Raw genomic sequence first — 14256 nt, 5'->3', positions numbered from 1 at the left:
AGCAGAACCTATTTATCTACTTGTACTTTGATGTGCTTTCGAATTGCTAGGTTGGCAGGAGCAGGGACCAAGCAACGGGAGCTCACCCCGTCGCGGGGATTCGAACCGCCGACCTTCAGATCAGCAAGCCCTAGGCTCTGTTAGTTATGCTGGCCACATAACCCGGAAGCTGTACGCCGGCTCCCTCGGCCAGTACAGCGAGATGAGTGCCGCAACCCCAGAGTCGTCTGCGACTGGACCTAACGGTCAAGGGTCCCTTTACCCTTTAAAAGAGTTTGGATTTGATATCCCGCTTTATCACTACCCGAAGGAGTCTCAAAGCGGCTAACATTCTCCTTTCCCTTCCTCCCCCACAACAAACACTCTGTGAGGTGAGTGGGGCTGAGAGACTTCAGAGAAGTGTGACTAGCCCAAGGTCACCCAGCAGCTGCATGTGGAGGAGCGGAGACGCGAACCCGGTTCCCCAGAATACGAGACTACTGCTCTTAACCACTACACCACACTGGCTCTCTTTACCTAACAATTTTGCTCCTGGGCGACCACCCCAGTGTGTGTGTGCGCGCACACACACACAGCATGCTATACCACTGCTCATGGGGCTTATCCACATTTAAGTTTCCTCTGATTTTTTTTCTTTGATAACATTTTATTAATTTTCCAAAAATAACAACAATACATTAAAAGAAAAGGAAGGAAAAAACAAAACATCATAAACAAACTTTTAAATCATAATTTTTTGCTTGACTTCCCTCCAATCCCCCTTTTGGCTCCATTGATTAGTACAGCCATAAAATCTTATATTCTTAACTATCCAATTTCAAACCTTCTTCATGTTATTACAATTGACTTTTAAAATATAATAATAAGAAGAATAAGAATTTATTATTTATACCCTGCCCATCTGGCTGGGTTTCCCCAGCCACTCTGGGTGGCTTCCAACCGAATATTAAAAACAGTACAGCATCAAACATTAAAAACTTCCCTAAACAGGGCCGCCTTCAGTTGTCTTTTAAAAGTAAAATAGTTGTTTATTGCCTTGACATCTGCTGGGAGGGCGTTCCACAGGGCAGGCGCCACTACCGAGAAGGCCCTCTGTCTGGTTCCCTGTAACCTCACTTCTCACAGTGAGGGAACCACCAGAAGGTCCTCAGAGCTGGACCTCAGTGTCCGGGCTGAACGATGGGGGTGGAGACGCTCCTTCAGGTATACTGGGCTGAGGCCATTTAGGGCTTTAAAGGTCAGCACCAACACTTTGAATTGTGCTCAGAAATGTACTGGGAGCCAATGAAGATCTTTCAGGACCAGTGTTATATGGTCTCAGCGGCCACTCCCAGTCACCAGTCTAGCTGCCGCTAGTTATACTAATGTAAAACATCTATACACAAAGCTTAAAGAGTATGCATTAAACATTTGCCCTTACATATATATATATATATATATATATATATATATATATATATATATACAATGGTACCTTGGGTTAAGTACTTAATTTGTTCCGGAGGTCTGTACTTAACCTGAAACTGTTCTTAACCTGAAGCACCACTTTAGCTAATGGGGCCTCCTGCTGCCACCGCACCACCGGAGCACAATTTCTGTTCTCATCCTGAAGCAAAGTTCTTAACCTGAAGCACTATTTCTGGGTTAGTGGAGTCTGTAATCTGAAGCGTATGTAACTTGAAGCGTATGTAACCCGAGGTACCACTGTATATATAAAAAATACAAATTCTTCTTTCTTGGGTTTCAAGTTAACTACTTTGTCCTACATAGTTCAATAAATACATTTAAGTTTCCTCTGATCTTTCCAGAGACAGGATTCCTGCATTGTAGGGGATTGGACTAAATGACCTTTGGGTTCCCTTCCAACTCTGTGATTCTAGGTCCGTGCTTTTAGGCTCCATGTCCTAGCATACTTTCTTTCTTTGCTCTGGAGCTTTCCTTGCAAAAACATGCTCTTTAAAGCTCATTCGGAGCAAACGTCCGCTGAAAACCCAAATTCACATTTGCTCTGACTGAGTGCTTAAAAAGTGGGGGTATGTGGGGAAAGCTGTGGGGTGGGGAGCCCCACTCAGAAATAGAGTTTTTAAGTGCAGGCCTGTGCCTGGAAAGAGTGGGGCAAAAGTTAACTGAATGTGTGAACATAGCAGTTCTAAGGTCCTGGGTCAGTTAAGGTCAGTGTCTTTTTTATATGATCCTGCTGTTTTAACACAGGAGTTTTATTGTGAGTGTTTTATTTTCCTGACGGTAGCTGCCCTGAGAATTTTTTAATGGAAGGACATCTTGTTTTAAAACAAACAGACTTTATCCATGGATGGGGGTTAAAAATATCTCTTTTTCTCTCTGGCCTTCCTGCAGGTGTCGAGCATGTCTCCAGAATGTTCTATCATGCTGATCATCGAATCTGAGCGGGACAAATGTTTTGAGCACTCAGACTTTGATAACCAAACTTTAGGTAAGAATTGGGGTTTTAGAATTTTAAACAACCCTTCTGCTTTCTGTGCCTCCTCTCCGACTCAATCTGTTTTGTTTATTGATTGATTTAATCTGTTGCATTTTTATCCCAACTTTTTCTCCATGAAGCTTGTAAGTGGCGTACCGTATTTTTAGATCTATAAGACGCACCAGACCACAAGGCGCAACTAGTTTTTGGAGGCTGAAAGCAAGAAAAAAAAAATCTGAATCTCAGAAGCCAGAACAGCAAGAGGGATCGCTGCGCAGTGAAAGCAGCAATCCCTCTTGCTGTTCCGGCTTCTGGGATAGCTGCGCAGCCTGCATTCGCTCCATAAGACGCACACACATTTCCCCTTACTTTTTAGGAGGGAAAAAGTGAGTTATAGAGCAAAAAATACGGTAAATCCTTTTGGAAGGAGGTCGCTGAAGGCTTAGTGTGGTGTTTTGGAACCATTTGGGTTTATTTGCGAATACGCAGGCAGAAGCGCAGCTTAAGCAGACACCCAAAGCCCATGTCAGACCTTAAGGAGAGAGGTAGCACTCTGAAAAACCGCTAATCAAAAACTCAGGTTTTCTGAGTCTTAGTCTCATTCAAACAGCAATCTGTTGTCTGCTTTCGCCCCATTCAGAAGACTTAAAGAGGAGGTCTAGCAGTTAGTTTCCATGGAAACTCCTCACCTATAGCTTCACTAACAAAAGGATGCATCTGACCAAAGGCTAGGCAGTAGTTTGACCAATTTTAAGCAATTCTTCTGGTCCTGTTAACTCTCTCCTGCCCAAACCTGCAATCGCATTATTAGGCTAAAGAGCCAGACCAAGAACAGGAAAACTACAAAAACACCTAGTTCCAACTGAGGTGGTCAGTTGATGTCACACATGGATCCCCCACAATATAGAAAACAAGCATGTCAGAAAGAAATTACAGTGGTACCTCAGGTTACAGACGCTTCAGGTTACAGACTCCGCTAACCCAGAAATAATACCTCGGGTTAAGAACGTTGCTTCAGGATGAGAACAGAAATCACGCCACGGCAGTGGGAGGCCCCATTAACTAAAGTGGTACCTCAGGTTAAGAACAGACCTCCAGAACAAATTAAGTTCTTAACCCGAGGTACCATTGTATTCTCTCTGCCAGGCTTGACTTCTCTGCATAGAGAGAATATATATTTTTTATTTTTATGAAGGCATTTGGTCATGTGAGCCACCCACCACTACAGTCTGAAGCAGCGCCTCAGGTATAGCTTTGCTACCTCACTGAGAACTAGCCCCTCGCGGGGCTTTAATGTTCCTCTGGCTAAAAATGGCTGCCGTGGCTCTGAAACCAGTGTCATGGGATTCAGTCGCGTTTGAAATCCAGGATGGAGGTTCAGGAGAGGGTGGACCCAGGTGTGAGCTCTACAGACAGAGGGGACTTTTCAGGTCCAATTGTTGAGGCAGGTGTGTTTAACTTGCCTTCCCCGTGTTCCCATTCGGAGTCACCGAACGAGTTCTTTCTATTTAAAGGAGGCTTAAGGAACGGGGCAGGTTTGAACGCGGCGTAAACAATCGGCTCTGTGAGTTGGCCTCAGCTAACAGGGAACATTCACCCTTTCTTGTAGTGCAGAGATTTGTTTCACTTGCAGGGGGAAAGCAAATAATCTTTCTGAATTTAGCAGCCTGAAAGGCCAGCCTTAGGAATATATCTTTCCAGAACACTCTCCAGATCTGGTCTTCCTTTGTGTCATGTCTGGAGAGAGTTGGGAAGGGGGAATTGGGACCAATGAGCAATTCTCCCTCCAACTAAAAATAAAAATAAAAATGTTCCTACTCAGGAATCTCCTTGACTCTGAGGCTGGCTATTGGTCCACCTAGCCCAGTCTTCTACAACCTTAGGTCCTCAGTTGTTGGACTACATTTCCCATCATCCACAGCCATCTTAGCCCAGTGGTCAAGGATGATGGGAGTTGTAGTCCAACACCTGGAGTCCAACGCTGTTGCAGTCCAGTGTTATCTCCTCTGATCTCATGCAAAGGGCTTCCTCAGATCCAAACAAGATCATTCAGCATCCAAAGCAAATGCTCAACTTTGGGGTGGATGGACTAGTCCAGGGGTCAGCAAACTTTTTCAGCAGGGGGCCGGTCCACTGTCCCTCAGACCTTGTGGGGGGACCGGACTATATGTTTGGGGGGAGGGGGAGAAAACGAATTCCTGTGCCCCACAAATAACCCAGAGATGCATTTTAAATAAAAGGACACATTCTACTCATGTGAAAGCACGCTGATTCCCGGACCGTCCGCGGGCCAGATTTAGAAGGTGATTGGGCCGGATCCGGCCCTTGGGCCTTCATTTGCCTACCCATGGACTAGTATGTTTCCATCCCATGTCAGCTGCTGCGTTTTCTGCACGTTAAACACACACACAAATACACAATTATGTCGTACACAGTTCCCCCAGAAAATGTGCATTTCTCTCTCTCTCTATATATATATGTATGTATGTATGTATGTATGTTTGTATGTATATTTAACAAAAAGGGACGCGGGGGGTGCTGTGGGTTAAACCACTGAGCCTCTTGGGCTTGCAGATCAGAAGATCGGTGGTTCGAATCCCCGCAACAGGGTGAGCTCCCGTTGCTCAGTCCCTGCTCCTGCCAACCTAGCAGTTCGAAAGCACGTCAAAGTGCAAGTAGATAAATAGGTACCGCTCCAGTGGGAAGGTTAACGGCGTTTCCGTGCGCTGCTCTGGTTCGCCGGAAGCAGCTTAGTCATGCTGGCCACATGACCCGGAAGCTGTACGCAGGCTCCTTCGGCCAATAAAGCGAGATGAGCAACCCCAGAGTCGGCCACGACTGGACCTAATGGTCAGGGGTCCCTTTACCTTTATGTATATTTAACTGATACTGCATTGCAAAAACTAGAGGTGTGCGTGCAATCTTTCTGCGTATATCAGTGAAGGAACCACAAATTGGGTCGGTCATCTTTAAATAGTCGCTCTGTGTAGACGGTACCTACCTAGTGGAATGGTCTGACCTCGTATAAGGAAGTTTCCATTGTTCCTATTTAAAGCAGTCCCTTTGCTTGGAAGTCATGAGGGCTGGAATATTATGCTGTTTTCAGAAGAGCAGCTACAGGTCAGTGTAGAGCATCGGAAGAATTTATTTGTTTACGCTGTTTATGGGCCCCGGACATCATGTACCATGCACACAACCCCCTTGTACTTCTGCTGCCCCTTCACAGAATCATAGAAGCTTAGATTTGGAAGGTGCCCTGGGGGTCATCTAGTCCAACCCCCTGCAATTCTGGATTCTCAACTAAAGCAGCCATGACAGATGCTCAGCCAATCTCTGCTAAAAGCGTCCGAGGAAGGAGAGTCTACCCAGGGCCGTCTTAAGCATATGCAGCGGCAAGGTGCAAAGATCCTCCCAGCACCCCTAGGTTGCCCAGTTGCCCAAAGTTGTTGACTTTTTTTAGGAAATACCGTATTTTTCGCTCTATAAGACGCACCAGACCACAAGACGCACCTAGTTTTTGGAGGAGGAAAACAAGAAAAAAAGTATTCTGAATCTCAGAAGCCAGAACAGCAAGAGGGATCGCTGCGCAGTCAAAGCAGCAATCCCTCTTGCTGTTCTGGCTTCTGTGATAGCTGCGCAGCCTGCATTCGCTCCATAAGACGCACACACATTTCCCTTTACTTTTTAGGAGGGAAAAAGTGAGTCTTATAGAGCAAAAAATACGGTAGATGTTTACCTTTAGAACGGTTGTGGGATGCAAGGACTCACAGCGCCAACCAACGGGGGTGCCAGCACTCCACGCACAGGGGTGTACGAAGGTGGATGCGGGTTCCATGCTGGGGGGGGGGAATGTTGGGCAGCACAGTCAACACGCTTTCCGCCCACTGCCCCCCCCTGCTGCATGGTGGCAAACTGTTTTGGCTGTGCACACAGTGCCCAGAGCACCCCACGTGCTCTGCCGCTTGCATTCCCCGTCATTCTGCCCTGGCACCCCACGTTGGACGGCACTGGGAGCGTGCACCGACAGCGGAAAAGCCAGCAAAGGAACCCACAGCGTGGCGCAACCAACAGGCGGCGCCGTGCAGTGCTCACATCATTATACGGTGCTCCGGGCACAGCGCCGAAACAGTTAGCCGCTATGCAGCTGCGGCAAGAGCTGACAGCCGAGTGGAGCAGAGCCCGTTGGAGTGCTGCAGGCTCTGCTGCGGGCGGCTCGGCGCGAGTTCGGGGCGAGCGTTGGAGTCCAAGGAAGAGCCGGCCACAGCAGAAGACCCTGCGGTGCTCCAACGGACTCTGCTTCGCTCGGCTCTTCCCCGGACTCCAATGCTCGGCCCAGGACTCTCGGCCTGGCGCCCCTTAGAGCCCGGCGCCCGGGTGCCATGCACCCCTAGCGCCAACAGTTAAGACGGCCCTGAGTCCACCACCACCACCCTAGGGAGTCCCGTCCACTGCCAAACAACTCTGACTGACAGAAAGTTCTTCCCAATGTTGAGTCAGAATCTCTTTCCTTGTAACTTGAATCCATTGCCTTGAGTCCTACTCTCCCTCAGCCTTCTGCAAAGCCCCATGTGGCCTGCCATCCAGGCATCTCTGATCAGTTCCAACATGCCTGTCCTTTGCACATACAATGCCCCTTGGCCGTGGCAGCGAGCACGAAAATCCTTGCAGTCCCAAATCTAATAGAACAGCTTTATAGGCAGATACGTGTATTAACTGCTGCAGCCGCTTGCATCCTGTGGTCAGGTGGGAATATCAGTCATTGTTTAAAAAGCAATTTGTTGCCTTTGGCTAATGAAATGAAGGGTGTCTTTTTAAAAAAAGAAGGAAAGAGTCAGACATAATCAGTACAAACTGAAAAGAACATTGGATTTAGAAGCCCTTTTATCACTTGCATTGATTAAAGGTGATTAATCTGCTTGGACATGTTTGATTAGGCCGCTGACTAGTCATTACTCAAGACCAGCCCTCCGCAATGCCTCATCCATCATTCCTTTACCTCTGGACACTAAATATACAAGCTGTTTCCTTCTATGAAGCAGGAAGAGCTGGCTGCGATGGGCGGCTTGCAGAAAGCAAACGGGGAAACCATCGGTTTGGCTCAGTTTATTGCTAAAGGCGAAGACAGACGAAATTGTTTAGGCGTGGTAGTTTGGTGGTGTTGTCACTGCCCTCCAAGAAAACTTGTTGCCTGTGCCTTGCAGTGAGTGCTAGCTGCAGGATCTGTGCTACTTCAAATGTTCTCGGATTCCAACTCTCATTGACCCCAGTCAGCACAGCCAATAATCTAGAAATGTAGTTCATCAGGACGTGGAAAGCTGCAGAGTCCGCTTCCCCATGCGGAAAAGGAAGCCGGCTCCTGGGGTTTTCAGCTACCATTTTAAAATGTGCTGTATTAGAGGAAACGGTTTGTTAAAAAAAGCATTTCTGAGAGAATATGGTGGTGCTGGCAGGTGTGGGCACCCTCTGTCCAGTAAACCTGAAGGAGCGTCTCCACCCCCATCATTCTGCCTGGACACTGAGGTCCAGCTCTGAGGGCCTTCTGGCAGTTCCCTCGCTGCGAGAAGCCAAGTTACAGGGAACCAGGCAGAGAGCCTTCTCGGTAGTGGCACCCGCCCTCCCACCAGATGTCAAAGAGAAAAATAACTACCAAACTTTCAGAAGACATCTGAGGGCAGCCCTGTTTAGGGAAGCTTTTAATGTTTAATAGGTTTAATAGGTTATTGTATTTTAGTGTTTTGTTGGAAGCTGCCCAGAGTGGCTGGGGAAACCCAGCCAGATGGGTGGGGTATAAATAATAAATAATAATAATAATTGTTGTTGTTGTTGTTGTTATCTGTCCTCACAAATACTGGCTGCAGCTGAGATGGCCAACGTGGTGCTTTCAAAGCATTGTAAAAACTACAATTCCCATCAGCCCCATTTAGCAGGTCATGCATGTTGGGAGCTGTAGTCCAGTGGTAAATGGCGTAATGCTTAGAGTGTTGGACTGTGAAATGGGAGACCAGGGGCAGGAGAAAACAAGCTTCCTCCATCTTCCATGTGACTGCCCTTCAGATATTTGAAGACAGCTACCCTATCTCCCTCTCAGTCTTCTCCTCCAGGCTAAGCATTCCCCAACTCCCTCAACCGTTCCAACATAGGGCTTGGTTTTGAGACCTTGGTTCCCCTCATCTTCACATGTTCCAGCTTGTCAGTATCCCTTCTTGAACTGTAGGGACGCGGGTGGTGCTGTGGGTTAAACCACGGAGCCTAGGACTTGCCGATTGGAAGGTCGGCAGTTCGAATCCCCGCGACGGAGTAAGCTCCCGTTGCTTGGTCCCTGCTCCTGCCAACCTAGCAGTTCAAAAGCACGTCAAAGCGCAAGTAGATAAATAGGTATCGCTCTGGCGGGAAGGTAAACGGCGTTTCCGTGTGCTGCTCTGCTTCTCCAGAAGCGGCTTAGTCATGCTGGCCACGTGGCTCAGAAGCTGTACGCTGGTTCCCTCGGCCAATAAAGTGAGATGAGTGCCGCAACCCCAGAGTCGGTCACGACTGGACCTAATGGTCAGGGGTCCCTTTACCTTTACCCTATCTCCCTCTCAGTCTTCTCTTCTCCAGGCTAAGCATTCCCAACTCCCTCAACCGTTCCACATATGGCTTGGTTTCCAGACGTTGGTTGCCCTCCCCTGCACACATTCCAGCTTGTCAATATCCCTTCTTGAACTGTGGTGGCCATAAATGGACACAGTACTCCAAATACTGGCAGAAGAGAGCAGTATTATTACTTCCCGCTATACTCCTGTTGATGCAGCCTAGAATAGCATTATTGAGGGGAGGGCATATCAAAGCCAGATAAACAATATGGCAGCTACTCATCCACATGGGTGTAATCTGATTATCTCATTTTAGCTAATCAATTTCCTTCCTAATCACTCATTCTGTTAATACACACACAAACCATAACAAGCTTTTTCAATCTGTTCTAGCTCATTTGCTGGGCTGCTGGCTGCTCAGGCAAAGTGTCCCCCACTCTGCATGTTTCCACAAGCACAAAACCACCCAGCATGGCACTGAGAAGTAAAGTGGAGACAACGGATCAGAAAGCAACTGGGGTCTTGGGCAGCCTGGTCTGATTCTTTGAAAGCTCTGATTGCTTTAACAAATTGGATGAAGAAAAACCTCTAGGGGGTAAATATTAGAGCAATCAGGACGATCACTGCAGCTCAGGAGAAGCGAAAGGAATTGGGGGCGCGAGGTGGGGTGAGTCACAAATGAAGCAAAAGGGAGCACAGTTTCGTTTTCCTAATGGGGTCCACTGCCGCAGCTTCTCAGCACTGCTCCTACAGTAGGGAGGCGGTAGAAGCGGCTGGTTCTGAAGGCTTGGGATTTTCTCATTAAAACGTTAAAGCAGGGGTCAGCAAACTTTTTCAGCAGGGGGCCGGTCCATGTCACTCAGACCTTGTGAGGGGCCGGACTATATTTTTTGGGAGGGGGAAACGAATTTCTATGCCCCACAAATAACCCAGAGATGCATTTTAGATAAAAGCACACATTCTACTCATGTAAAAGCATGCTGATTCCCAGACCATCCGCGGGCCGGATTGAGAAGGTGATGGGCCCAGTTCGGCCCCCAGGCCTTAGTTTGCCAACCCGTGCATTAAGGGGATGGAGAGCTGCCAAGGATGTTTTATGACAGTATTGCGGAATAGAGTTGTCATGCAGAGACATTGCCAGTGTTCAAGGTCACGAGCCATCAGGCAGAATCCAATGGATTCCCGCTCACCACTGAATCATAGAATCGTAGAACTGTAGAGCTGGAAAGCATCCCCAAGAGTTATCTAGTCCAATCCCCTGCAATGCAGGAATCTTCTACCCAATGTGAACCAGTGTGGTGTAGTGGTTAAGAGCAGTAGACTCGTAATCTGGTGAACCAGGTTCGCGTCTCCGCTCCTCCACATGCAGCTGCTGGGTGACCTTGGGCTAGTCACACTTCTCTGAAGTCTCTCAGCCTCACTCACCTCACAGAGTGTTTGTTGTGGGGGAGGAAGGGAAAGGAGAATGTTAGCCGCTTTGAGACTCCTTCGGGTAGTGATAAAGTGGGATATCAAATCCAAACTCTTCTTCTCTTCTTGAACCCATGAGCCTGAGATTAAGAGTCTCGTGCTCTACCGACTGAGCCATCCTCATTCAAATATCAATAAATGGTCATTGCGTTATTCCAAAATGTGTACTCGGTGGTTTTCTTCCTTGGTCTTCTCCCCTCATGTATTCGATAAACAGTATTATAAAAAGAGAAAGGATTAGATTTTCCTTGGGCTGCTCTGAGTTGACGTTAGCTTTCCAACTAATGCTACCAGGGCCGTCTTAATCGTTGGCACCAGGGGTGCACCGCACCTGGGCACCAGATTCTCAGAGGTACCAGGCCAAGAATCTGGGGCCTAGCATTGGAGTCTGGGCAAGGGCTGCCAACAGCCGAGTGGAGCAGAGCCCATTGGAACGCCATGGGCTCTTCTGCTGCGGGCGACTCTTCCCCGGACTCCAACGTTTGCCCCGAACTTGCAACGAGCCACCCGCAGCAGAAGAGCCCACAGCACTCCAGCGTTGGGTGGCGCTGGGAGCATGCGCCAACAGCGGAAAAGCCACCAAAGGAACCTGCAGCTTGCGCATGAAACAGGATGCGTCGCGCAGTGCCCACAATGTTATACACCGCTCCGAAACAGTTAGCCGCCATGCAGCTGGGGGGGGAGGGAGTGGGCGGACAGCACGGTGACTGAGCCATCCGGCATTTCTACCCAGCATGGAACCCACACCCACCTTCCTACGCCCCGCAACCATTCTAAAGGTAAACAACTACAGTCATACCTCATGTTACGTCCGCTTCATGTTACATTCTTTTAGGTTATGTCCTGCGGCGACCCGGAAGTACCAGAAAGGGTTACTTCCGGGTTTCGCTGCTTGTGCAGACGCGCAAAATGACGTCATGCGTATGCGCAGAAGCGGCAAATCTCAACCCGCGCAGACGCGCCGCTGCGGGTTGCGTTCCTTTCTTGTTGCGAATGGGCCTCCGGAATGGATCCCGTTTTCCCGTTTGCAACCAGAGGTACCACTGTATTTCCTTAAAAAAGGGTCAACAACTTTGGGGTCCCCCCCCCAAAAAAGGCCGACAACTCTGGGCAAGCTAGGGGCACCGGGCGGATCTTTGCACCCTGGCGCTGCATATGCTTAAGACGGCTCTGAATGCTACTCTCCAGCCTTGAGCATGCCATGATTCGTTATTCAAACTTTCTGCTGACTTCTGGCATGTGGCTATCTCTAACAGTGCAAGAAGGCTAATCTTTATCAGTCATCTTTTGGTTAAGATAATCCCCAAACCCCAATAATGCAAGTGCAGGAAAAATGCTAGCCATCGCATTGTAGATTGAACCTATTTCAATGGAAACCTTCAACTTCTTGTTGTTGTTTAGTCGTTTAGTCGTGTCCGACTCTTCGTGACCCCATGGACCAGAGCACGCCAGGCACTCCTGTCTTCCACTGCCTCCCGCAGTTTGGTCAAACTCATGTTGGTAGCTTCGAGAACACTGTCCCACCATCTCGCCCTCTGTCATCCCCTTCTCCTTGTGCCCTCCATCTTTCCCAACATCAGAGTCTTTTCCAGGGAGTCTTCTCTTCCCATGAGGTGGCCAAAGTATTGGAGCCTCAGCTTCAGGATCTGTCCTTCCAGTGAGTACTCAGGGCTGGTTTCCTTCAGAATGGAGAGGTTTGATCTTCTTGCAGTCCATGGGACTCTCAAGAGTCTCCTGCACCTTCGACTAGAAAGACCAAATAAGATTACGTTCCATTTTCAATCCCTCATCTAGTCATCTCTAATGTGGAATTTGCTTTTTTCACAGCTGTCGCACTCTGGCATGACATCTTTATCCAACTTTATTCACTGTAGCGCTTGAGAGAGGCTCTGTCTCCCCAAGCTGTAACACACAGCGAATGTGTATAAATCCAAAACATTTGATCATTTCCTTCCGAAAATGATTTGCAGAAATGTATTCTTGAAAGGGTCTTGTCTTGGAGATCCCAGCAAAGATTTCTTTGTTGTGATTTCCTTTCTGCCAGTCTTTGTCAAAAACGCACCACGTGGTGCCTTTCAGGAGGGGAGATTTAGCAAAGCACAGAAAAATGTTAAAATAATAATAATAAAAGCTGTCAAGAAAGGTTAATGAGTTTTCAAATGTGGCATCTGCTCTATTCTTCAGCTTGTAGCGCGGCAAGATAAGAAATTAATTAATGCATCCTTTTGCTTCCTCTGAGAGGGTAAATTCTCGCCCTTTCGGTCTGGATGACGGCAAAACCGCCTGCTGGGGAACCGAAAAATTAATCTTTGAAACTTTTGTGGAAGTTGCCTTTGAAGTTCAGAAATGCCATTTCCAGAGCCTAGAACTTGGAAGGAAGGAAGGAAGGAAGGAAGGTTATTAAATGAAAGTTTCTATATTTGGAGTCAGATGTTGAGGATACAGAGCCTTCACTATGCAGTGAAGGAGGATTTATAGGAGGATTTGGTTCCAGGGTCCACACATAAATGCACAAAGGCAGGAAGAGAGTTTGGATTTTATATCCCGCTTTATCACTACCCGAAGGAGCCTCAAAGCGGCTAACGTTCTCCTTTCCCTTCCTCCCCCACAACAAACACTCTGTGAGGTGAGTTGGGCTGAGAGACTTCAGAGAAGTGTGACTGGCCCAAGGTCACCCAGCAGCTGCATGTGGAGGAGCGGGGAAGCGAACCCGGTTCACCAGATGAGTCCACCACTCTTAACCACTACACCCAGTGGCGTAGCGTGGGTTGTCAGCACCCGGGGCAAGGCAAGTAATTTGCGCCCCCTAACCCGTGGATTTGCGCCCCCTAACCCTAACCCCCAGATGTTGCAGCCGGTGCGGCCGGCCCCCCCTGCACCCCCCACGCTACGCCACTGACTACACCACACTGGCTCTCAATGCGCACCCCCCCCAATCACTCCCCCACACAAGGTGGAGGACTGCTTGCCTGGCTTTGGGAAGACAGCATCCCAGAGCCCTCCTTCCACCTTCACAAAGTCCAGTAAAGGAGGCACTAAGCCAGGCATCCCCAAACTCGGCCCTCCAGATGTTTTGGGACTACAACTCCCATCAACCCTAGCTAACAGGACCAGTGGTCAGGGATGATGGGAATTGTAGTCCCAAAACATCTGGAGGGCAGAGTTTGGGGATGCCTGCACTAAGCCTTCACACAGCCTTCCCAGCGCCAAGTAAGCCTGTGATCACAGCCCTTGTGCAGGAGAGAAGGAATAAAGAAATGGGGAGTGGTGAATGGTGGGTTTCCTCCACTCCACATTTATTTATTTATCCCCCCATCACATACATGTGCAAAGCTACGATCACGTAAAGATAATAAGCGAAAGATGTGAGTTACCTGTACAGTGGTACCTCTGGTTAAGAATTTAATTCATTCTGGAGGTCCGTTCTTAACCTGAAACTGTTCTTAACCTGAGGTACCACTTTAGCTAACGGGGCCTCCTGCTGCCGCTGCACGATTTCTGTTCTTATCCTGAAGTGAAGTTCTTAACCCGAGGTACTATTTCTGGGTTAGCGGAGTCTGTAACCTGAAGCATCTGTAACCCGAGGTACCACTGTATTTACACCTGTTGGAAATTAACGGGGGGATACCAGTTAATCCTGAGTCCTGGAGTGGGGAAACTGCAAAAGAAAAGAAAAAAATGGCAGACTGCCTGAATTCAAAAAGTACATGGAGTTTGGGTCACTCCCTAGCCAAAAGAGCCTCCAACAGAGTTTTGTACAAAAGTAGGTGCAGT

The 14256-nt window shown here is 48.3% G+C and overlaps 1 protein-coding gene across 1 annotated transcript in view; it reads left to right on the top strand.

Annotated features, from left to right (window-relative positions):
- The window catches only part of VIPR1 (vasoactive intestinal peptide receptor 1), a 116950-nt gene that overhangs the window by 35362 nt on the left and 67332 nt on the right, over positions 1 to 14256 (top strand). Inside the window, exon 2 of the mRNA XM_080974179.1 lies at positions 2356 to 2452. Coding sequence (XP_080830305.1) covers positions 2356 to 2452 — 97 coding nt within the window. The remainder of the gene's footprint in view (positions 1 to 2355; positions 2453 to 14256) is intronic.

Source organism: Podarcis pityusensis (genome assembly GCF_964106645.2).
Source record: "Podarcis pityusensis genome assembly, chromosome: 12".
Lineage (NCBI taxonomy): Eukaryota > Metazoa > Chordata > Lepidosauria > Squamata > Lacertidae > Podarcis > Podarcis pityusensis.
Note: the sequence above shows the minus strand (reverse complement) of the source record. Positions and strands in the feature narration are given on the sequence as shown.